This window comes from Entelurus aequoreus, linkage group LG11 (genome assembly GCF_033978785.1).
Source record: "Entelurus aequoreus isolate RoL-2023_Sb linkage group LG11, RoL_Eaeq_v1.1, whole genome shotgun sequence".
NCBI classification, from domain to species: domain Eukaryota; kingdom Metazoa; phylum Chordata; class Actinopteri; order Syngnathiformes; family Syngnathidae; genus Entelurus; species Entelurus aequoreus.
The window spans coordinates 12045615-12073114 of NC_084741.1; the positions used below are offsets into that span (position 1 = coordinate 12045615).

At 31.9% G+C, this 27500-nt stretch overlaps 2 protein-coding genes across 2 annotated transcripts in view; both read right to left on the reverse strand.

Moving 5' to 3' along the window:
- zgc:174888 (uncharacterized protein LOC558116 homolog) overlaps positions 1–21210 on the reverse strand; it is a 22270-nt gene extending 1060 nt beyond the window's left edge. Inside the window, exons 1-4 of the mRNA XM_062064120.1 lie at positions 20818–21210; positions 10489–10595; positions 10329–10400; positions 3824–3970 (exon numbers count right to left, since the gene is read on the reverse strand). Of these exons, the coding sequence (XP_061920104.1) occupies positions 3824–3970; positions 10329–10400; positions 10489–10595; positions 20818–20830 (339 nt within the window). The 5' untranslated portion in view covers positions 20831–21210. The remainder of the gene's footprint in view (positions 1–3823; positions 3971–10328; positions 10401–10488; positions 10596–20817) is intronic.
- Positions 21211–25171: 3961 nt separating this feature from the next.
- flcn (folliculin) overlaps positions 25172–27500 on the reverse strand; it is a 66875-nt gene continuing 64546 nt past the window's right edge. The window contains exon 12 of the mRNA XM_062062514.1: positions 25172–25645. Coding sequence (XP_061918498.1) covers positions 25423–25645 — 223 coding nt within the window. The 3' untranslated portion in view covers positions 25172–25422. The remainder of the gene's footprint in view (positions 25646–27500) is intronic.

Below are 27500 nucleotides of genomic sequence, written 5' to 3' on the forward strand. Positions count from 1 at the left end.
AGCAGCTCCACAAAAATCAAGAAGACGGGCGTTTTGTCCTTTTAGTGGCTACGGCCAGACAGTGGCGTCCTCCACAGTGGACGTTTGTCTTCTTCAAAAGAGAAGTCATTGCTCAAAAAATAATAATGCATCAAAATCAATGTTATGAATTATTTCTTAAGCGTCGGAAAAAAGTATGATTTATTTTCTTTATTTTATTATTTTATTTTACAAGATTCTGAGAATTTTGGGGGGATTTTTTTTAAAACTGTCATTGCTTTAAAAATAATAATGCATCAATGTTATAAATTATTGACATATTTAATTTACTTTCTTAAGCGTCGGAAAAAAATATGTTTTATTTTATAAATGTTATTTTATTTCAAACTTTTATGAGAATTTTAGTGGGATTTTTTTTTTAAAGGTCATTGTTTTAAAAATAATAATGAATCAAAATCAATGTTGTTATGAATGATTGACATATTTACTTAACTTTACTTTCTTAAGCGTCGGAAAAAAAGGTATGTTTTATTTTTATAAAAGTTATTATTTTATTTTAAACTTTTATAAGAATTTTAGTGGGATTTTTTTAAAATGGTCATTGTTTTAAAATAATAATGCATCAAAATCAATGTTGTTATGAATGGTTGACATATTTACTTAACTTTACTTTCTTAAGCGTCGAAAAAAAGTATGATTTATTTTCTTTAATTTATTTTTTAATTTTACAAGATTCTGAGAATTTTGGGGGGATTTTTTTAAACCGTCATTGATCAAAAAATAATAATGCATCAAAATCAATGTTGTTATGAATTATTGACATATTTACTTAACTTTACTTTCTTAAGCGTCGAAAAAAAAAGTATGATTTATTTTATTATTTTATTTGACACTTTTATGAGAATTTTAGCGGGATTTTTTTTAAACGGTCATTGTTTTAAAAATAATAATGAATCAAAATCAATGTTGTTATGAATTATTGCCATATTTACTTAACTTTACTTACTTAAGCGTCGGGGAAAAAAGTATAATTTATTTTATTATTTGATTTGACACTTTTATGAGTGGGACCCTTTAGGGTCCCTGAGAAATTTAGTGGGATTTTTTTTAAACGGTCATTGCTCAAAAAAAAATAATGCATCAAAATCAATGTTGTTATGAATGATTGACATATTTACTTAACTTTACTTTCTTAAGGGTCGGAAAAAAAGTATGTTTTATTTTATAAATGTTATTATTTTATTTTAAACTTTTATGAGAATTTTAGTGGGATTTTTTTTAAATGGTCATTGTTTTAAAAATAATAATGAATCAAAATCAATGTTGTTATGAATGGTTGACATATTTACTTAACTTTACTTTCTTAAGCGTCGAAAAAAAGTATGATTTATTTTCTTTAATTTATTTTTTAATTTTACAAGATTCTGAGAATTTTGGGGGGATTTTTTTAAACCGTCATTGATCAAAAAATAATAATGCATCAAAATTAATGTTGTTATGAATTATTGACATATTCACTTAACTTTACTTTCTTAAGCGTCAAAAAAAAAAGTATGATTTATTTTATTATTTTATTTGACACTTTTATGAGAATTTTAGCTGGATTTTTTTTAAACGGTCATTGTTTTAAAAATAATAATGAATCAAAATCAATGTTGTTATGAATTATTGACATATTTACTTAACTTTACTTACTTAAGCGTCGGGGAAAAAAGTATCATTTATTTTATTATTTTATTTGACACTTTTATGAGTGGGACCCTTTTGGGTCCCTGAGAAATTTAGTGGGATTTTTTTTAAACGGTCATTGGTCAAAAAATAATAATGCATCAAAATCAATGTTGTTATGAATGATTGACATATTTACTTAACTTTACTTTCTTAAGGGTCGGAAAAAAAGTATGTTTTATTTTATTAATGTTATTACTTTATTTTATACTTTTATGAGAATTTTAGTGGGATTTTTTTTAAACGGTCATTGTTTTAAAAATAATAATGAATCAAAATCAATGTTGTTATGAATGGTTGACATATTTACTTAACTTTACTTTCTTAAGCGTCGAAAAAAAGTATGATTTATTTTCTTTAATTTATTTTTTAATTTTACAAGATTCTGAGAATTTTGGGGGGATTTTTTTAAACCGTCATTGATCAAAAAATAATAATGCATCAAAATCAATGTTGTTATGAATTATTGACATATTTACTTAACTTTACTTTCTTAAGCGTCAAAAAAAAAAGTATGATTTATTTTATTATTTTATTTGACACTTGTATGAGAATTTTAGCTGGATTTTTTTTAAACGGTCATTGTTTTAAAAATAATAATGAATCAAAATCAATGTTGTTATGAATTATTGCCATATTTACTTAACTTTACTTACTTAAGCGTCGGGGAAAAAAGTATCATTTATTTTATTATTTGATTTGACACTTTTATGAGTGGGACCCTTTTGGGTCCCTGAGAAATTTAGTGGGATTTTTTTTAAACGGTCATTGCTCAAAAAATATTAATGCATCAAAATCAATGTTGTTATGAATGATTGACATATTTACTTAACTTTACTTTCTTAAGGGTCGGAAAAAAAGTATGTTTTATTTTATAAATGTTATTATTTTATTTTAAACTTTTATGAGAATTTTAGTGGGATTTTTTTTTAAACGGTCATTGTTTTAAAAATAATAATGCATCAAAATCAATGTTGTTATGAATGATTGACATATTTACTTAACTTTCTTAAGCGTTGAAAAAAAGTATGATTTATTTTCTTTAATTTATTTTTTAATTTTACAAGATTCTGAGAATTTTGGGGGGATTTTTTTAAACCGTCATTGATCAAAAAATAATGCATCAAAATCAATGTTGTTATGAATTATTGACATATTTACTTAACTTTACTTTCTTAAGCGTCAAAAAAAAAAGTATGATTTATTTTATTATTTTATTTGACACTTGTATGACAATTTTAGCGGGATTTTTTTTAAACGGTCATTGTTTTAAAAATAATAATGAATCAAAATCAATGTTGTTATGAATTATTGCCATATTTACTTAACTTTACTTACTTAAGCGTCGGGGAAAAAAGTATCATTTATTTTATTATTTGATTTGACACTTTTATGAGTGGGACCCTTTTGGGTCCCTGAGAAATTTAGTGGGATTTTTTTTAAACGGTCATTGCTCAAAAAATAACAATACATCAAAATCAATGTTATTATGAACGATTGACATATTTACTTAACTTTACTTTCTTAAGCGTCGGAAAAAAAGTATGTTTTATTTTATAAATGTTATTATTTTATTTTAAACTTTTATGAGAATTTTAGTGGGATTTTTTTTTAAACAGTCATTGTTTTAAAAATAATAATGCATCAAAATCAATGTTGTTATGAATGATTGACATATTTACTTAACTTTACTTACTTAAGCGGCGAAACAAAAAAGTATGATTTATTTTATTTATTTTGACACTTTTATGAGTGGGACCCTTTTGGGTCCCTGAGAATCTTAGTGGGATTTTTTTTAAACAGTCATTGTTTTAAAAATAATAATGATTCAAAATCAAGGTTGTTATGAATTATTGACATATTTATTTGACTTTCTTAAGCGTCGGGAAAAAAAGTATGTTTTATTTTATAAATGTTATTATTTTATTTTAAACTTTTATGAGTGGGACCCAAAACCCCTGAGAATTTTAGTCAGATATTCTTTTTTTTGTATCCAAATCCAGCGTGATGCTTCCTCTGCCCTTTTAGTGGTGTTGGCTACCAGCCGCTTCCTAGCCAGCCCCTATCACTAATCGTTAGGCCGTATCGATACAGAGGCCAGCGTGCTTTAGCTCACCTCCGTGTTTTTGTTCTTCCTGATGATTCTCTCCAGTGTTTGCTTGAGGTCGAAGACCAAGGAGCGGTTCAGGTGCTGGTCCCACAGGTTGCTCAAGAGCACGTTCCAGGACTCCAGGAGGACGATGGCAGCAGGAAACACACAACACTGGCGGGGGAAGTCAGCTGTGTCAAACAACAACAACAACAACAACAACAACAACATCGGCCAATCAGCAAGCAGACGGGGCGATACGGCTGAAAACCGTCACGATATTAGCCTTTTATATACATCGATCATTACTGACAATTTTTATGGCCTTTGGATTTGTATTTATTTATTATATTATTTATTGTATTTATTTATTGTATTAACGTATTGTATTATTTATTGTATTATTTATTGTATTATTTATTGACGTATTTATTTAATGTATTATTTATTGTATTTATTTATTGTATTATTTATTGATGTATTTATTTATTGTATCATTTATTGTATTATTTATTGACATATTTATTTAATGTATTATTTATTGTATTTATTTATTTTATATTTATTGTATTTATTTATTGTATTATTTATTGTATTTATTTATTGATATATTTATTGTATTATTTATTGTATTATTTATTATATTTCCATCCATCCATCTTCAACCGCTTATCCGGAATCGGGTCGCGGGGACAGCAGCTCCAGCAAAGACCCCCAGACTTCCCTCTCCAGAGCAATATTTGCGACTTCCTCCTGGGGAATCCCGAAGCGTATTTATTATATTTATTTATTGTATTTATTTATTGTATTATTTATTTATATATGTATTTATTGTATTATTTATTGTATTTATTTATTAATATATTTATTTATTGTATTTATTTATTGATGTATTTATTTATTGTATTTATTTATTGATGTATTTATTTAATTTATTATTTATTGTATTTATTTATTGCATTATTTATTAATGTATTTATTTAATGTATTTATTTATTGTATTTATTTACTGTATTATCTATTGTATTATTTATTTATGTATTTATTTATTGTATTATTTATTATATTTATTTATTGTAGTTATTTATTGATGTATTTATTTATTGTATTACTGATTGTATTATTTATTGATGTATTTATTTATTGTATTACTGATTTTATTTATTTATTGATATATTTATTTACTGTATTATTGATTATTATCTGTGGATTTGATTAGAGACGTAACCTTCCTGTGATGAAGAAAGTGTAGCAAATATTGCAACGTGTGAAAATGTAAAAAGAGAACAGGAATGTCACACTCCTTTTTATTGAGGGCCACTTACAGCGGCCCTCAGAGGGCCACTTTAATTGATGTGGGAGACCACTTTAAATGATGTGACAGGCCACTTTAATTAATGTGGGGGACCACTTTAAATGATGTGACAGGCCAGTTTAAATGATGTGACAGGCCACATTAAATGATGTGACAGGCCACTTTAACTGATGTGACAGGCCACTTTAACTGATGTGGTGGACTACATTAAATGATGTGACAGACCACGTTAGATGATGTGGTGGACCACAATAAATGATGTGACGGACCATGTTAAATGATGTGACAGGCCACTTTAAATGATGTGACAGGTCACTTTAATTGATGTGGTGGACCACATTAAATGATGTGACAGACCAGACCCAGGTCTTGAGTGTGAAAAGGTAAAGATGTAGAAACCTAAGAAGTATTTTCTGCAGGTTTAGTGCCAGGAAGTCACAGCAGTGCTCTAAAGGGTGAGCGCGGCTCCTGACCAAGAAGAAGAAAAAAATATGTACTATGCATTGATACGAGTCACGCATCTATGGCGATACATATGGGTATGGTTCTATGGCGATACATGTGGGTATGGTTCAATTCTGCTCTCCCGAATTTGAATGCTTTGTACTGCTCCATCAATGAACTGCAATCTACACATCCAGAGGGAGTTTTCATCGTGGCAGGGGATTTTAACCAAGCTAACATGAAAACAGTTTTCTCTCATTTCCATCAATATGTGAATTTTGCAACCAGGCGTGGAAGCAAGCTGGACTTGGTGTATAGTAATATTAAACAGGCGTATAAAGCTGCACCACGCCCTCACCTCGGCTCCTCAGACCATCTATCTGTGATGCTAATTCCTGCATACAAGCCCTTGCTGATCAGGAAGCAAGCTACAGTGAAGCAGGTGAGGACCTGGCCAGAGGGAGCAATGGAAGCATTACAAGACTGCTTGGAAACCACAGACTGGGACATGTTCAAAGCAGCCGCCACCGAAAATCACCACACACGTGTGGAGGAGTATGCAGAGTCTGTGTCCGCATACATTCAGAAGTGCATGGAGGATGTCAGTGTGATCAAGAACATCCCCACACGGGCCAACGAGAAACCCTGGATGAACAGTGAGGTACGTGCAATGCTGAAGGCTCGGAACAAGGCTTTCAAGTCTGGCGACATGGTGGCATTAAAATCAGCCAGAGCTAACCTGAACCGTGCCATTAAGGTTGCAAAGCGTGCTCACAGTCGGAAAGTGCAGGACTTCTTCGAGAACCCTACAAACACTAGACGAATGTGGCAGGGCATACAGGTCATCACGGACTATAAAGCTGCCCCCCGTCCCTGTGACAACAGTATCAGCTTCCTAGATGACCTTAAAAACTACTTTGCGAGGTTTGAGGCACTTAACACCACTCTGGTGAGAAAATCCATCCCTCGCCCTGATGAGCAGCCGCTCAACCTGGACAAAGCGGATGTCCGGAAAACCCTGAGGAGAGTGAACCCCCGGAAAGCTCCGGGACCTGATGACATTCCGGGCAAGGTGCTTAAGGGATGTGCAGACCAGCTGGCTGGGGTTCTCACAGACATCTTCAACATCTCGCTGACCCAGGCTGTGGTACCATCAGGTTTTAAGACGGCCACAATCATTCCAGTGCCTAAAAAACCCACAATCTCCTCCCTCAATGATTACCGCCCCGTTGCACTCACCCCCATCATAATGAAGTGCTTGGAGAGGCTGGTAAAGGAATATATTGTCTCCAGACTTCCCCCCACATTCGACCCATACCAGTTTGCTTATCGCCCTGACCGCTCCACAGAGGACGCCATCTCCTCTGCACTCCACCTGAGCTTAGAACATCTGGAAGGAAAGGACACACGCGTGCGGATGTTGTTCCTGGACTTCAGCTCAGCATTGAACACCATCGTCCCGCAGCACTTGGTGAGCAAACCTTGGATTCAGTACCCCCCTTTGCAACTGGCTGCTTGACTTCCTCACAGACAGACCCCAATCTGTGAGAGTGGGCAACAACACCTCCAGTGCCATCTCCCTGAGCACCGGCTCCCCCCAGGGCTGCGTCCTGAGTCCACGTTGATGACCCATGACTGCTGCGCCAGGTCCACTACTAACCACATTGTGAAGTACACGACAGTAGTGGGCCTCATCCGTGACAACAACCACATGGACTACAGGGAGGAGGTGAAACATCTGGTTGACTGGTGCAGAACCAACAACCTGGTCCTGAATGTGGACAAGACCAAGGAGATCATCGTTGACTTCAGGAAGCACCAGTCCAGCCACGCTCCACTCTTCATCAACGGCACAGCGGTGGAGATAGTAAGCAGCACCAAGTTCCTGGGGGTGCAGATAACTGACAATATGACCTGGTCCCTACACACCAGAGCTCTTGTAAAAAGAGCTCAGCAGCGCATGCACTTTTTGCGTGGGATGAAAAGAGCACAGCTCCCTCCCCCCATTCTCAGCACATTCTACAGAGGCACTATAGAGACCACCTGCATCTGTCTGGACTGGAGCCTGCAGGGCCTCAGACTGGAAGTCTCTCCAGAGAGTGGTGAGGACGGCGGAAAAGATCATCAGGACTCCTCTTCCTTCTATCCAGGAGATGGCAAAAAGCCGCTGCCTGACCAGGGCTCAGAAAATCTGCAAAGACTCCTCCCACCCCCACCAAGGACTGTTTTCACTGCTGGACTCTAGAAAGAGGTTCCGCAGCCTCCGAAGCAGAACCTCCAGGTTCTGTAACAGCTTCTTCCCTCAGGCCGTAAGACTCTTGAACGCATCATAATTAAATTATCCCCTCAACTCCCCCCAAAATGGATTAACTCGCCGGAATATAAAGACAATATAACATACATCCATAAACCTGGGCGCATGTGAAAAAGTGCAATATATTTATCTGTACAGTAATTTATTTATTTATTTATATATATTTATTTATTTTTTCTATATATATTATATATATATTATTTATATATATTTATTTATTTATATCTGCACCTTATTGCACTTTTATCCTGCACTACCATGAGCTCATGTAACAAAATTTCGTTCTTATCTGTGCTGTAAAGTTCAAATTTGAATGACAATAAAAAGGAAGTCTAAGTCTAAGTCTATGGCGATACATATGGGTATGGTTGTATGGTGATACATATGGGTATGGTAGTATGGTGATACATATGGGTATGGTTGTATGGCGATACATATGGGTATGGTTGTATGGCGATACATATGGGTATGGTTGTATGGCGATACATATGGGTATGGTTGTATGGTGATACATATGGGTATGTTGTATGGCGATACATATGGGTACGGTTGTATGGCGATACAAATGGGTATGGTTGTACGGCGATACAAATGGGTATGGTTGTATGGCGATACAAATGAGTATGGCTGTATGGCGATACATATAGATATGGTTGTATGGCAATACATATGGGTATGGTAGTATGGCGATACATATGGGTATGGTTGTATGGTGATACATATGGGTATGGTTGTATGGTGATACATATGGGTATGGTAGTATGGTGATACATATGGGTATGGTTGTATGGCGATACATATGGGTATGGTTGTATGGCGATACATATGGGTATGGTTGTATGGCGATACATATGGGTATGGTTGTATGGTGATACATATGGGTATGTTGTATGGCGATACATATGGGTACGGTTGTATGGCGATACAAATGGGTATGGTTGTACGGCGATACAAATGGGTATGGTTGTATGGCGATACAAATGAGTATGGCTGTATGGCGATACATATAGATATGGTTGTATGGCAATACATATGGGTATGGTAGTATGGCGATACATATGGGTATGGTTGTATGGTGATACATATGGGTATGGTTGTATGGTGATACATATGGGTATGGTAGTATGGTGATACATATGGGTATGGTTGTATGGCGATACATATGGGTATTGTCGTATGGTGATACATATGGGTATGGTTGTATGGTAATACATATGGGTATGGTAGTATGGTGATACATATGGGTATGGTTGTATGGCGATACATATGGGTATGGTAGTATGCTGATACATATGGGTATGGTTGTATGGTGATACATATGGGTATGGTTGTATGGTGATACATATGAGTATGGTAGTATGGTGATACATATGAGTATGGTAGTATGGTGATACATATGGGTATGGTTGTATGGTGATACATATGGGTATGGTTGTATGGTGATACATATGGGTATGGTTGTATGGTGATACATATGGGTATGGTAGTATGGTGATACATATGGGTATGATTCTATGGTGATACATATGGGTATGGTTGTATGGTGATACATATGGGTATGGTAGTATGGTGATACATATGGGTATGGTAGTATGGTGATACATATGGGTATGGTAGTATGGTGATACATATGGGTATGGTAGTGTGGTGATACATATGGGTATGGTTGTATGGTGATACATATGGGTATGGTAGTATGGTGATACATATGGGTATGGTAGTATGGTGATACATATGGGTATGGTTGTGTGGTGATACATATGGGTATGGTTGTATGGTGATACATATGGGTATGGTAGTATGGCGGTACATATGGGTATGGTCGTATGGCGATACATATGGGTATGGTCGTATGGCAATACATATGGGTATGGTAGTATGGTGATACATATGGGTATGGTTGTATGGTGATACATATGGGTATGGTAGTATGGTGATACATATCGGTATGGTAGTATGGTGATACATATGGGTATGGTTGTATGGCGATACATATGGGTATTGTCGTATGGTGATACATATGGGTATGGTTGTATGGCGATACATATGGGTATGGTAGTATGGTGATACATATGGGTATGGTTGTATGGTGATACATAAGGGTATGGTTGTATGGTGATACATAAGGGTATGGTTGTATGGTGATACATATGGGTATGGTTGTATGGTAATACATATGGGTATGGTTGTATGGCGATACATATGGGTATGGTAGTATGGTGATACATATGGGTATGGTTGTATGGTGATACATATGGGTATGGTTGTATGGTGATACATATGGGTATGGTAATATGGTGATATATATGGGTATGGTTGTATGGTGATACATATGGGTATGGTTGTATGGTGATACATATGGGTATGGTTGTATGGTGATACATATGGGTATGGTAGTATGGTGATACATATGGGTATGGTAGTATGGTGATACATATGGGTATGGTTGCCTCACTCACCGGGTCGTTGTCACAGAGCATGCTGGTGGTGTAGCGGTGTGACACGTAGTAGTTCTTGGGAAAGACTGTGCGCTGGAAGGAGGAGAGAGAAAGAAGACGGCTGAAAGGAGGGTTGCTAGCGTGGTCGCCGTGGCAACACGCGGCGAGGAAGGGAACTCACAAAGCCGGCGGGGTTGGCGTCGATGGTCGCCTTCACGTTGGTCACCGCCTCCCAGTCGGGGTCACATGCGCCACATTGGACCGTCACCAGTGATAGCAAGAGCAAAACTGTCACAGGAAGCACAACTTTATTCACTTCCTGTCTGCGTTGCCGCTGCTTGACAACACTTCTACTCACTTCCTGTCTGCAACTTCACACCACACAACAATATAATAAATATAGAACTGTTGTATTATTCATTTAGTACTATAAACAATTATTAGTAGTGTTACTATAGTGGAATATAATCAGCATTTATTATTATTGTTGTTATAGAATCATTTATTGTTATTATTACAGTTATTATACTATTATGTAATATTTTTTCATCATACTGTAATGTAATAATGATTTATATTATTATTATTATATTTACTTTATTATAACAATTGATATGCAAATGACGATAAGGGTATGGCAACTGGCTCACCTTTATGTTTAACTTTAACTTTAAGTTAAAGTACCAAGGTGTGGGGAAATTTGTCCTCTGCATTTGACCCATGATCACCCCCTGGGAGGTGAGGGGAGCAGTGAGCGGCAGCGGTGGCTGCGCCCAGGAATCATTTTTGGTGATTTAACCCCCAATTCCAACCCTTGATGCTGATGCTGCTTTATATTCTTTGGTATGACTCGGCCAGGGTTTGAACTCACAACCTACCCATCTCAGGGCGGACACTCTCACCACTAGGCCACCGGTAGGTTCCAGGCCTTTCCATCTATTTTGCTGGCTAATAGTATTATAGTTATTATACTATTATATCATAATTGATTATTATAGTTATTATACTGTTGTATCATAATTTATTATTATAGTTATTATACTAAAACGTAATAATAATGTATATTTTTATAACATAATAATGTATTATTATATCAACTATATTATAATAATTCATTATTATAGTTATACTATAATAATAATTCATATTATCATATTATAATAATGATGTAATATTAACTAAATTATAATAAATAATTATTATAGTTTTTATACTATGATATAATAATAATGTATATTACTACAATACAATAAAATAATGTATTATTATATTTACTATATTATAATAATTTATTATTATAGTTATTATAATTAAAAAAATACAAATAAATATATATGTATATGAATTATTACCGCTGTATAAGTTACAAATGTGTTGTTACACATCTATTCTATTTTTCTCCCGATTAAAAAATGCTGACACGTCCACACAGGAAGTGACCAAACTATTATATCCCACTCCTTTTTGCACATGTCAACATGTGACGACAACAAATGCACAAATATAATAATATTATAATACTGACTATGAATAATGAATGAATGAATGAGTTCGGGAATAAACAATAACATGCTTCTTTGCATAATCCAGAATTTTACTCCACATATTGAATATAAATAAAAATAAACGAGTGAATTCAGGAATAAATATTGTAGTACTTACCTAAACATTTCAAAATGTTACTCCACATATTGAATACAAATACTAATGCATATGTGAATTCAGGAATAAATTATATCATACTTCCTTACCAAATCCATGATTTTACTCCACATATTGAATATAAATAATAATAAATGAGTGAATTCAGAAATAAATATTATAATACTTATTTAAAATTTTAAATTTTACTCCACATAATTAATATAATAACGAATACATGAATCCAGGAATAAATTATATCATACTTCTTTAAGCAATCAGTAACTTTACTCCACATATTAAAGTTTTTAATTGTGTCATATTTCCCTTGTTGACATTGTGTGTATGGAACACATGAATTTATTTCTTAAATCAGTGTGTTACATCATTTTACTCCACATATTGAACATAAACATTAATGAAAGAGTGAATTTAGTAATAAATATTATCAACCTTCTTTACACAATCCATCATTTTGCTCCACATTTTGAACATAAACATTAATGAAAGAGTGAATTTAGTAATAAATATTATCAACCTTCTTTACACAATCCATCATTTTGCTCCACATATTGAACATAAACATTAATGAAAGAGTGAATTTAGTAATAAATATTATCAACCTTCTTTACACAATCCATCATTTTGCTCCACATTTTGAACATAAACATTAATGAAAGAGTGAATTTAGTAATAAATATTATCAACCTTCTTTACACAATCCATCATTTTGCTCCACATATTGAACATTAACATTAATGAAAGAGTCAATTTAGGAATGAATATCATCAACCTTCTTTACACAATCCATCATTTTACTCCACATATTGAACATTAACATTAATGAAAGAGTGAATTTAGTAATAAATATTATCAACCTTCTTTACACAATCCATCATTTTGCTCCACATTTTGAACATAAAAATTAATGAAAGAGTGAATTTAGTAATAAATATTATCAACCTTCTTTACACAATCCATCATTCTGCTCCACATATTGAACATTAACATTAATGAAAGAGTGAATTTAGGAATGAATATCATCAACCTTCTTTACACAATCCATCATTTTACTCCACATATTGAACATTAACATTAATGAAATAGTGAATTTAGGAATAAATATTATCAACCTTCTTTACACAATCCATCATTTTGCTCCAAATATTGAACATAAACATTAATGAAAGAGTGAATTTAGTAATAAATATTATCAACCTTCTTTACACAATCCATCATTTTGCTCCACATTTTGAACATAAACATTAATGAAAGAGTGAATTTAGTAATAAATATTATCAACCTTCTTTACACAATCCATCATTTTGCTCCACATATTGAACATAAACATTAATGAAAGAGTGAATTTAGGAATGAATATCATCAACCTTCTTTACACAATCCATCATTTTACTCCACATATTGAACATTAACATTAATGAAAGAGTGAATTTAGTAATAAATATTATCAACCTTCTTTACACAATCCATCATTTTGCTCCACATTTTGAACATAAAAATTAATGAAAGAGTGAATTTAGTAATAAATATTATCAACCTTCTTTACACAATCCATCATTTTGCTCCACATATTGAACATTAACATTAATGAAAGAGTGAATTTAGGAATAAATATTATCAACCTTCTTTACACAATCCATCATTTTACTCCACATATTGAACATTAACATTAATGAAAGAGTGAATTTAGGAATAAATATTATCAACCTTTACACAATCCATCATTTTGCTCCACATATTGAACATAAACATTAATGAAAGAGTGAATTTAGGAATAAATATTATCAACCTTATTTACACAATCCATCATTTTGCTCCACATATTGAACATAAACATTAATGAAAGAGTGAATTTAGGAATAAATATTATCAACCTTCTTTACACAATCCATCATTTTGCTCCACATATTGAACATTAACATTAATGAAAGAGTGAATTTAGTAATAAATATTATCAACCTTCTTTACACAATCCATCATTTTGCTCCACATTTTGAACATAAACATTAATGAAAGAGTGAATTTAGGAATGAATATCATCAACCTTCTTTACACAATCCATCATTTTACTCCACATATTGAACATTAACATTAATGAAAGAGTGAATTTAGGAATAAATATTATCAACCTTTACACAATCCATCATTTTGCTCCACATATTGAACATAAACATTAATGAAAGAGTGAATTTAGGAATGAATATCATCAACCTTCTTTACACAATCCATCATTTTACTCCACATATTGAACATTAACATTAATGAAATAGTGAATTTAGGAATAAATATTATCAACCTTCTTTACACAATCCATCATTTTGCTCCACATATTGAACATAAACATTAATGAAAGAGTGAATTTAGTAATAAATATTATCAACCTTCTTTACACAATCCATCATTTTGCTCCACATTTTGAACATAAACATTAATGAAAGAGTGAATTTAGTAATAAATATTATCAACCTTCTTTACACAATCCATCATTTTGCTCCACATATTGAACATAAACATTAATGAAAGAGTGAATTTAGGAATGAATATCATCAACCTTCTTTACACAATCCATCATTTTACTCCACATATTGAACATTAACATTAATGAAAGAGTGAATTTAGTAATAAATATTATCAACCTTCTTTACACAATCCATCATTTTGCTCCACATTTTGAACATAAAAATTAATGAAAGAGTGAATTTAGTAATAAATATTATCAACCTTCTTTACACAATCCATCATTTTGCTCCACATATTGAACATTAACATTAATGAAAGAGTGAATTTAGGAATAAATATTATCAACCTTCTTTACACAATCCATCATTTTACTCCACATATTGAACATTAACATTAATGAAAGAGTGAATTTAGGAATAAATATTATCAACCTTTACACAATCCATCATTTTGCTCCACATATTGAACATAAACATTAATGAAAGAGTGAATTTAGGAATAAATATTATCAACCTTCTTTACACAATCCATCATTTTGCTCCACATATTGAACATAAACATTAATGAAAGAGTGAATTTAGTAATAAATATTATCAACCTTCTTTACACAATCCATCATTTTGCTCCACATATTGAACATAAACATTAATGAAAGAGTGAATTTAGGAATGAATATCATCAACTTTCTTTACACAATCCATCATTTTGCTCCACATATTGAACATTAACATTAATGAAAGAGTGAATTTAGGAATGAATATCATCAACCTTCTTTACACAATCCATCATTTTGTTCCACATATTGAACATTAACATTAATGAAAGAGTGAATTTAGGAATGAATATCATCAACCTTCTTTACACAATCCATCATTTTGTTCCACATATTGAACATTAACATTAATGAAAGAGTGAATTTAGGAATGAATATCATCAACCTTCTTTACACAATCCATCATTTTGCTCCACATATTGACACACTAAACCATTGTCATATTTCTTCTCCCTTGTTGGAAGTAAAAAAATGCAACAAGTTTTGTGTTATTAATGTTTGTCGCAGTTATAAAATATTCTATGATGTATTAATACATTATTTAATACATTGCTAGTTTTCGGTGTGCAAATCCAACCCATGTTTTTACTCCACATCTTGACAAGGTACATATATGTCATATTTCTTCTTGTATTAAAACAGTTCTCTATGATTTAGGTTCGTTCATACATTGACTGAGTTCCTTACACAATCAATTCCATCAATATACTAACCCCAAAGCAGTGAAGTAAAAACTGAATATTACGGTATGATATCACACACCCTGGATCCCTCAGGCTGTACTGCATCAAAAAGCCACATCAGTGTGTAAAGGATATCACCACATGGGCTCAGGAACAAAAAAGCACTGTCAGTAACTACAGTTGGTCGCTACATTTGTAAGTGCAAGTTAAAACTCTACTATGCAAAGCCAAAGCCATTTATCAACAACACCCAGAAATGCTTCGCTGGGCCTGAGCTCATCTAAGATGGACTGATGCAAAGTGGAAAAGTGTTCTGTGGTCTGACGAGTCCACATTTCAAATTGTTTTTGGAAACTGTGGATGTCGTGTCCTCCGGACCAAAGAGGAAAAGAACCATCCGGATTGTTCTAGGGTGAAAGTGTAAAAGGCAGCATGTGTGATGGTATGGGGGTGTATTAGTGGCCAAGACATGGGTAACTTACACATCTGTGAAGGCACCATTAATGCTGAAAGGTACATACAGCTTTTGGAGCAACATATGTTGCCATCCAAGCAACGTTACCATGGACGCCCCTGCTTATTTTAGCAAGACGATGCCATTGAAAATGTGTGAAGGCTAAAATATGAGAAGGGAGACTGTTGAACAACTTAAGCTGTACATCAAGCAAGAATGGGAAAGAATTCCACTTCAAAAATGTGTTTCCTCAGTTCCCAAAGCTTTACTGAGTGTTGTTAAAAGGAAAGGCCATGTAACACACTGGTAAAAATGCCTTTTTTGCAATGTGTTGCTGCCATTAAATTCTAAGTTCATGATTATTTGCAACAAATAACAAAGTTTCTCAGTGTGAACATGAAATATCTTGTCTTTGCAGTCTATTCAATTGAATATAAGTTGAAAAGGATTTGTTGTGTTCTCTTTTTATTTAGCATTTACACAACGTGACAACTTCACTGCTTTTGGCTTTTGTACTTCATACTTGAATATACTACAAGTTTTTACTTGTTCCTGCGTGGTCTCTGCTCAATGGCTTGTATTAGTACATTGCTGACTCAAAATAAACATCATTTTCCTCCACATGTTGACACACTACAACTTTTTAGTTATGTTTCTCTCTTGCTGAAGAAAAGAATATTGCATGGTTCATATTACTACATTGTTGACGTTTTTTACTCAACATAAACGTAATGTTCCTCCACATGTTGACACACTACAACTTTTTACTTGTTTCTCATTTGCTAAAGAAAACATGTTGCATTGTTTAACTTCTTATCCCATTTCTAATTTTACTCCGCATATTGATCTGCTTAAAGTGGTTTGCTGTTCCCTCTGTTGTTCAAAAGTAAGTTCTATTAATACTTTGCTAAATCTGTTCCTCATTTGTTGAAATATTTTACTCCACATATTGACATGCTACACATTTTAGTAGTTTGTTCCTCTCTTGTCACACAATAATGTTGCATGACTTCTATTAGTTGTTGTAATAAAACTGTCTTTATTGTTTTGATTATTTGTATGTCACTACAAGTTTTATGTTAATAGTTCCTCATGTTGGAGAAAAGAATATTGCACGATCATTTTAGTACAAGTTAAAGATTTGGACTCAATCTTTTTACTCCACAAATTTGCATACTTTTAGGTTTTAGTTGTTCTCTTTTCTCTTGTTGAAGACAATAATGTTGCATGATCATATTAGTACATTATTTTAGTTCTTTACTCCACATGTTGAATCATTTTACTCCACATATTGACAGGCTTTAGGTTTAATTGAAGACAATAATGTTGCATGATCATATTAGTACATTATTTTAGTTCTTTACTCCACATGTTGAATAATTTTACTCCACATATTGACAGACTTTAGGTTTTGTTTAAGACAATAACGTTGCATGATCATATTAGTAATTTTGTTACTGTTTTACTCCACATATTGACAGACTTTTGGTTTTGTTGAAGACAATAATGTTGCATGATTATATTAGTAAATTATTTGAGGTTTTTTTCTCAACACACTGAATAATTTTACTCCACATATTGACAGACTTTACGTTTTGTTTAAGACAATAACGTTGCATGATCATATTAGTAATTTTGTTACTGTTTTACTCCACATATTGACAGACTTTTGGTTCTGTTGAAGACAATAATGTTGCATGATCATATTCGTACATTATTTTAGTGCTTTACTCCACATGTTGAATAATTTTACTCCACATATTGACAGGCTTTAGGTTTCGTTGAAGACAATAATGTTGCATGATTATATTAGTAAATTATTTGAGTTTTTTTTCTCAACACACTGAATAATTTTACTCCACATATTGACAGACTTTACGTTTTGTTGAAAACAATAATGTTGCATGATCACATTAGTACATTAATTTAGTTCTTTACTCCACATATTGACAGGCTTTTGATTTAATTGAAGACAACAATGTTGCATGATCATATTAGTACATTATTTTAGTGTTTTACTCCACATGTTGAATAATTTTACTCCACATATTGACAGACTTTAGGTTTTGTTGAAGACAATAATGCTGCATGATCATATTAGTACATTATTTTAGTGTTTTACTCCACATGTTGAATAATTTTACTCCACATATTGACAGACTTTAGGTTTTATTGAAGACAATAATGTTGCATGATCATATTAGTACATTATTTTAGTGTTTTACTCCACATATTAAATAATTTTACTCCACATATTGACAGGCTTTAGATTTAATTGAAGACAATGTTTTTTATGATCATATTAGTACATTATTTTAGTGTTTTACTCCACATGTTGAATAATTTTACTCCACATATTGACAGACTTTAGGATCTGCTGAAGACAATAATGTTGCATGATCATATTAGTACATTATTTTAGTGTTTTACTCCACATGTTGAATAATTGTACTCCACATATTGACAGGCTTTAGATTTAATTGAAGACAATAATGTTGCATGATCATATCAATACATTATTTTAGTTCTTTACTCCACATGTTGAATAATTTTACTCCACATGTTGACAGGCTTTAGGTTCTGTTGAAGACAATAATGTTGCATGATCATATTAGTACATTATTTTAGTTCTTTACTCCACATGTTGAATAATTTTACTCTACATATTGACAGACTTTAGGTTCTGTTGAAGACAATAATGTTGCATGATCATATTAGTACATTATTTTAGTTCTTTACTCCACATGTTGAATAATTTGACTCCACATATTGACAGACTTTAGGTTCTGCTGAAGACAATAATGTTGCATGATCATATTAGTACATTATTTTAGTTCTTTACTCCACATGTTGAATAATTTTACTCCACATTTTGACAGACTTTAGGTTCTGTTGAAGACAATAATGTTGCATGATCATATTAGTATATTATTTTAGTGTTATACTCCACATGTTGAATAATTTTACTCCACATTTTGACAGACTTTAGGTTCTGTTGAAGACAATAATGTTGCATGATCATATTAGTACATTATTTTAGTTCTTTACTCCACATGTTGAATAATTTTACTCCACATTTTGACAGACTTTAGGTTCTGTTGAAGACAATAATGTTGCATGATCATATTAGTATATTATTTTAGTGTTATACTCCACATGTTGAATAATTTTACTCCACATTTTGACAGACTTTAGGTTCTGTTGAAGACAATAATGTTGCATGATCATATTAGTACATTATTTTAGTTCTTTACTCCACATGTTGAATAATTTGACTCCACATTTTGACAGACTTTAGGTTCTGTTGAAGACAATAATGTTGCATGATCATATTAGTACATTATTTTAGTTCTTTACTCCACATGTTGAATAATTTTACTCCACATTTTGACAGACTTTAGGTTCTGTTGAAGACAATAATGTTGCATGATCATATTAGTACATTATTTTAGTTCTTAACTCCACATGTTGAATAATTTTACTCCACATGTTGACAGGCTTTAGGTTCTGTTGAAGACAATAATATTGCATGATCATATCAGTACATTATTTTAGTTCTTTACTCCACATGTTGAATAATTTTACTCCACATATTGACAGACTTTAGGTTCTGTTGAAGACAATAATGTTGCATGATCATATTAGTACATTATTTTAGTGTTTTACTCCACATGTTGAATAATTTGACTCCACATATTGACAGACTTTAGGTTTTGTTTAAGACAATAACATTGCATGATCATATTAGTAATTTTTTTACTGTTTTACTCCACATACTGACAGACTTTTGGTTTTGTTGAAGACAATAATGTTGCATGATCATATTAGTACATTATTTTAGTTCTTTTCTCCACATGTTGAATAATTTTACTCCACATATTGACAGGCATTAGGTTTCATTGAAGACAATAATGTTTCATGATCATATTAGTACATTATTTTAGTGCTTTACTCCACATGTTGAATAATTTTACTCCACATATTGACAAGACTTTAGGTTTCATTGAAGACAATAATGTTTCATGATCATATTAGTACATTATTTTAGTTCTTTACTCCACATGTTGAATAATTTTACTCCACATTTTGACAGACTTTAGGTTCTGTTGAAGACAATAATGTTGCATGATCATATTAGTACATTAATTTAGTGTTTTACTCCACATGTTGAATAATTTGACTCCACATATTGACAGACTTTAGGTTTTGTTTAAGACAATAACATTGCATGATCATATTAGTAATTTTTTTTACTGTTTTACTCCACATATTGGTTTTGTTGAAGACAATAATGTTGCATGATCATATTAGTACATTATTTTAGTTCTTTTCTCCACATGTTGAATATTTTTACTCCACATATTGACAGGCATTAGGTTTCATTGAAGACAATAATGTTTCATGATCATATTAGTACATTATTTTAGTGCTTTACTCCACATGTTGAATAATTTTACTCCACTTATTGACAGACTTTAGGTTTTGTTGAAGACGATAATGTTGCATGATCATATTAGTACATTATTTTAGTTCTTTACTCCACATGTTGAATAATTTGACTCCACATGTTGACATGTCTGTACAAAGTGTTGTCTATTATGAGTCAGCAGCGTACAGTCTTCTCCTACATGTACAGTATGTGTATATATGTATATGATGCTGATTGATGAAAGTGTAAAAAGAAGAGCGCCTGCTCACCTGGCAGTGACATCCTTTTATCTTTCCAAAAAAGGACACTTCTCCATTTCCGAGCTGCTGGAGTCCAAGTTGCGGTCAGCGGCGTCTCATCCCGCCTCGTCCTCGTCCTCGTCCTGCCCTTCTGGAACTTTCCGTCCGGGGCCGCCGTCACGCCATCACTCCGCGGGCCCGCAAAAAGCGCCTCTTTATTCCGCCGCCTCGGAGCCGTGTTCCTCCTCCGCGGGACGACGCGTGGCTAAAGTGAAAGTGTCGCCGCGCCGCCGCTGCGCGCTCCCTTTAAGGGCGCGCCCCTCCCCCACGCGTTAGTCATCGCGTATGCTTTTAATTTGAAGGTCTTCCTGCCTCATCATCCTCACATGATCCGCGCCTTTATCGGCTGGCCCACGTGACCAGCACCTTGGAAAATGAGCTCACTCGTCTGGCAACCTCCAAGCTGCCGGAAGTGGTCGTCACGTGACACCTTTCCTTCCTTCCCGCCACCACGTCGCTGTTTTTGTTATTGTTGGCGCCCTCGTCGTTCAAGTATCGGCAACTCGTCGGAGCTGTATCGGGATGGTCCAATAAAAGCCTCCATTCTTCCCGCTTTTCTTGCAGCTAAAGTACAAAGTTCAGCACCAAAGTCCTCATTTCATCAGACGCGCGTCGTCCTGTTTGATTAGTGAGCGGAATGCAGCGTCGCCACAGGGGGGCGCCGATGAGAAGAAAAGACTGCTTCGGTCCATTTCTTTAGAATATCATCAATTAACATGGACGCGACGCCGAAAGGGACAAGCGGTAGGAAATGGATGGATGGACGTTTGAATCCATTCCACCACAAAGTAGTCCCCACTAAAGTAGTCATTCTTTACATTTGCACCCGCAAATCTCACATTTAAACGGAAATATGACATACTATTGCATCATCATTATCATACATTCCAAACATTCTTTAGTTTCAAATATAAATATGACATAATAATGCATCATCATTATCATGCATTCCAAACATTCTTTAGTTCAAAATATAAATATGATGTAATATTGCATCATCATTATCATGCATTCCAAACATTCTTTAGTTTCAAATATAAATATGACGTAATATTGCATCATCATTATCATGCATTCCAAATAAATACTTTTGGACTGCTTGACTGTTTTAAGCAAGCTAGCATCAAAATGACACACTATGAACGTTTACAGTCATTTGTCAAGTTTACCAGGTTTTTTAAGCATTTTGCGGTAAAAATTTTCGTACGTTAAAAAATAATTTAACCTTAAAAAAAAAAGCAGTTTTCCACTTACAGTAAAAAAAAAAAAAAAAGGAGAGTAAGTTTTGGCAACAGAACTGCCATTTTTTTACGGTACAAAACTGGTATCGTTTGGCTATTTACAGTAATAAACACTGAATATTGACAGTTTTTACAGTAAAAAAACTGGCAACCACATATATATATATATATATATATATATATATATATATATATATATATATATATATATATATATATATATATATATATATATATATATATATATATATATATATATATATATAGTAAAAACTGTGGCACCATTTTGCCATTTACAGTAATACACCGTAATAATCGACAGCTTTTACAGCAAAAAAACTGGCAACCGTATATATATATATATATATATATATATATATATATATATATATATAAAATATACATATATATATATATATATATATATATACATATATATATATATATATATATATATATATATATATATATATATATATATATATGTATATATATATACAGTTGCCAGTTTTTTATTATATATATATATATATATATATATATATAAAATATATATATATATATATATATATACGGTTGCCAGTTTTTTATTATATATATATATATATATAAAATATATATATATATATATATATATATATATATATATATATATAAAATATATATATATATATATATATATATATATATATATATATATATATATATATACGGTTGCCAGTTTTTTATTATATAAATATATATATATATATATATATATATATATATGTATATATATATATAATAAAAAACTGGCAACCGTATATATATATATATATATATATATATATATATATATATATATATATATATATATATATATATATATATATATATATATACATTTTATATATATATATATATATATATATAATAAAAAACTGGCAACCGTATATATATATATATATATATATATATATATATATATATATATATATATATATATATATATATATATATATATGTAAGACAAAATATTTGTTGTATTTTACGGTAAAAAGCTGGCAACCGTGTTTTTTAAGCATTTTGCTGTAAATGGAAGCAACAGTGGCGCTGTTTTTTATTTTAACGTTAATAATAATTTAACCGTAAAAAAAGCAGTTTTCCACTTATAGTAAAAAAAAACAACAGTAAGTTTTGGCAACAGAAACGCCATTTTTTTTACAGTAAAAAACTGTGGTATCGTTTGGCTATTTACAGTAATAAACACTAAATATTGACAGTTTTTACAGTAAAAAACTGGCAACCTATATATATATATATATATATATATATATATATATATATATATATATATATATATATATATATATATATATATGGTTTTAAAGTAAGACAAAATATTTGTTGTATTACTGTATAATAATTACATGGAAACAATAATAATAAACACTAAATATTGACAGTTTTTACAGTAAAAAACTGGTAAATATATATATATATATATATATATATATATATATATATATATATATATATATATATATATATATATATATATATATATGGTTTTAAAGTAAGACAAAATATTTGTTGTATTACTGTATAATAATTACATGGAAAAAAATAATAATAAACACTAAATATTGACAGTTTTTACAGTAAAAAACTGGCAACCTATATATATATATGTATATATATATATATATATATATATATATATATATATATATATATATATATATATATATATATATATATATATATATATATATATATATATATATATATATATATAGTTTTAAAGTAAGACAAAATATTTGTAGTATTACTGTATAATAATTACATGGAAAATAATAATAATAAACACTAAATATTGACAGTTTTTACAGTAAAAAACTGGCAACCTATATATATATATATATATATATATATATATATATATATATATATATATATATATATATATATATATATATATATATATATATATGTATATATATGTATATATATATATATATATATATATATGTATATATATATATATATATATATATATATATATATATATATATATATATATATATATATATATATATATATATATATATATATGGTTTTAAAGTAAGACAAAATATTTGTAGTATTACTGTATAATAATTACATGGAAAATAATAATAATAAACACTAAATATTGACAGTTTTTACAGTAAAAAACTGGCAACCTATATATATATATATATATATATATATATATATATATATATATATATATATATATATATATATATATATATATATATATATATATATATATATATATATATGGTTTTAAAGTAAGACAAAATATTTGTTGTATTACTGTATAATAATTACATGGAAAAAATTCAGTTTTTTTTAACAGTAAAAACTGGCATTGTTTTGCCATTTACAGTAATACACCGTAATAATCCACAGTTTTTACGGTAAAAAGCTGGCAACCGTGTTTTTTAAGCATTTTGCTGTAAATGGAAGCAACAGTGGCGCTGTTTTTTTTTTAATGTTACAAAATAATTTAACCGTAAAAAACATTTTTCCACTTACAGTAAAAAAACATATTTTACAGTAAAGTTTGGCAACTGAAATGTCCGTTTTTTTCACGCTAAAAAACTGGCACTTTTTTTTTTGCCATTTTCAGTAATTTACCCCAAAAATCGACAGTTTTTATGATAAAAAAGTGACACCTCAGTTGCCAAAATGGTATCATTAAAAACCTTTTTACATTTACAGTAAAGAGCTGTAAAAAAACACGTACATTTCACAATTTGACTGTAAAATCTATTGTCATTTTTACAGTGTACAATTTGATGATAACTTGCTTGAAATATCATAAGTCAGGCAGATGAAAGTATTTCAATCTATTGAAATATATATAAATATGCTTTTAATGTACGACTAAATATTTGTTATATAATTACATGGAAACTGTTACAGTAAACATCTGTGCTCGTGTTTTGTCATTTACAGTAATACACTGTAATAATCAACAGTTGCTTTTATTGTAAAAAACTGTCAGCTTGACTGAACTAAAAACAATTGAGTATTTACAGTAAAATAACAAAGTTGACCTTGGATGATTTAATGAAAATAAAACAAGTCAAACGTGTTAAGTCAAAATAGAATTTCATGTTAAAAGCAAACACAATAAAAATAAAAACAAGTTTGACATTCCTGACTTTCACTTTCACTTTCCTGCTCTGTGACTGTGTCATTGACTGGGACTGCTGTCTACTTTCACTTTCACTTTCCTGCTCTCTCTCTGTGTGTGTGTGTGTGTGTGTGTGTGTGTGTGTGTGTGTGTGTGTGTGTGTGTGTGTCAGTGAGTGGGAGTGGGAGTGGGAGTGGAGTCATGTGGTCTGACCGCAGTCATCATGAGGTGGTTCTTGTAGGTCTTGCTGAGTCCGGTCATCCAGAACTTGAGCAGGCGCACGTTGTCATCCTCTGCAGGCCCTGTGCTCCCTAGCAGGGTCAGAACCTTCTGGGTGTCCTCCCGGCCACGCCCGTCCACTTTGGAGAACTTGAACAGCACTTTCACCTTGCTGCCAGCCACAAGGTCAAACTTCAGTGCTAACTACACACATGCTATGTTAGCACAGTGCTAACTACACACATGCTATGTTAGCACAGTGCTAGTTACACACATGCTGTGTTAGCACAGTGCTTACTACACACATGCTATGTTAGCACAGTGCTTACTACACACATGCTATGTTAGCACAGTGCTAACTACACACATGCTATGTTAGCACAGTGCTAACTACACACATGCTATGTTAGCACAGTGCTAACTACACACATGCTGTGTTAGCACAGTGCTAACTACACACATGCTATGTTAGCACAGTGCTAACTACACACATGCTATGTTAGCACAGTGCTTACTACACACATGCTATGTTAGCACAGTGCTAGCTACACACATGCTATGTTAGCACAGTGCTAACTACACACATGCTATGTTAGCATAGTGCTAACTACACACACGCTAATGTTTTATGCTAGCTTAATAACTAATGTTGTATGTTTATACCAACCAATCATGCAATTTTATACTTGGCGCCATCTCAGAAATACGCTAACTTGTCCTACGATAGCATGCTAACGTAGCATATCAACATTAGCATGCTAGCGTTATATGCTACTTTTTAAGCTAAATGTGTCAGTCAAACCTAAAAATCATGGATTTTGATGCTTGGCGTCATGTTGGAGGTATGCTAACGTCTTTTATTTTAGCATGCTAACATTAGCACGCTAATGTTTTATGCTAGCTTTATAACTAATGTTGTATGTTTATACCAATGAATACTGCAATTTTATACTTGCCGCCATCTTAGAAGTACGCTAACTTGTCCTACGTTATCATGCTAATGTTAGCATACTAATGTAGTATATTAACATTAGCATGCTCATGTTTTATGCTAGCCTTTTAACCGATTTTGTATGTTCACACCGACAAAAAGTGACATTTTTTACTGTGTGCCATCTTAGAAGTATGCTAACTTGTTCTATGTCATCATGCTAATGTTAGCATGCTAATGTTTTATGCTAGCTTTATAACTAATGTTGTTTATACCAACGAATCATGCAATTTTATACTTGGCGCCATCTTAGAAGTATGCTAACTTGTTCTATGTCATCAAGCTAATGTTAGCATACTAATGTAGTATATTAACATTAGCATGCTAGCGTTATATACTACCTTTTAAGCTAAATGTGTCAGTCAAACCTAAAAATCATGGATTTTGATGCTTGGCGTCATGTTGAAAGTATGCTAACGTTTTTTGTATTAGCATGCTAACATTAGCATGCTCATGTTTTATGCTAGCATTTTAACCGATTTTGTATGTTTATACCGACAAATAGTGCAATTTTTTTACTTGGCGCCATCTTAGAAGTACGCTAACTTGTCCCATGTCATCATGCTAATGTTAGCATGCTAATGTTTTATGCTAGCTTTATAACTAATGGATGTTTATACCAACGAATATTGCAATTTTATACTTGGCGCCATCTTAAAAGTACACTAACTTGTCCTACGTTATCATGCTAACGTAGCATATTAACAATAGCATGCTAGCATTATATGCTACCTGTTTAGCTAAATGTCTGAGTCAAACCTAAAAATCATGGATTTTGGAATTTTCTAGGTATAATTATCATACCAAATAATACATTAGTATTGAGGATGGATTGTGAGTAGTGGTAAAAGGCGGGGAAAAGTCTCTATAGTCCAGTCACTAAGTTGGCAACACTGAGTCCTGCTCCTGCTCTGTCTTCTTATTCTCTGGCAGACCAGGCTTGTTACGCCGCATGGTTACGTCACCATTAGAAGGAAATATTACATGTTGACTGGCTGCTTGTATTGCACATGATATCGCACTTTTTATATGCCAA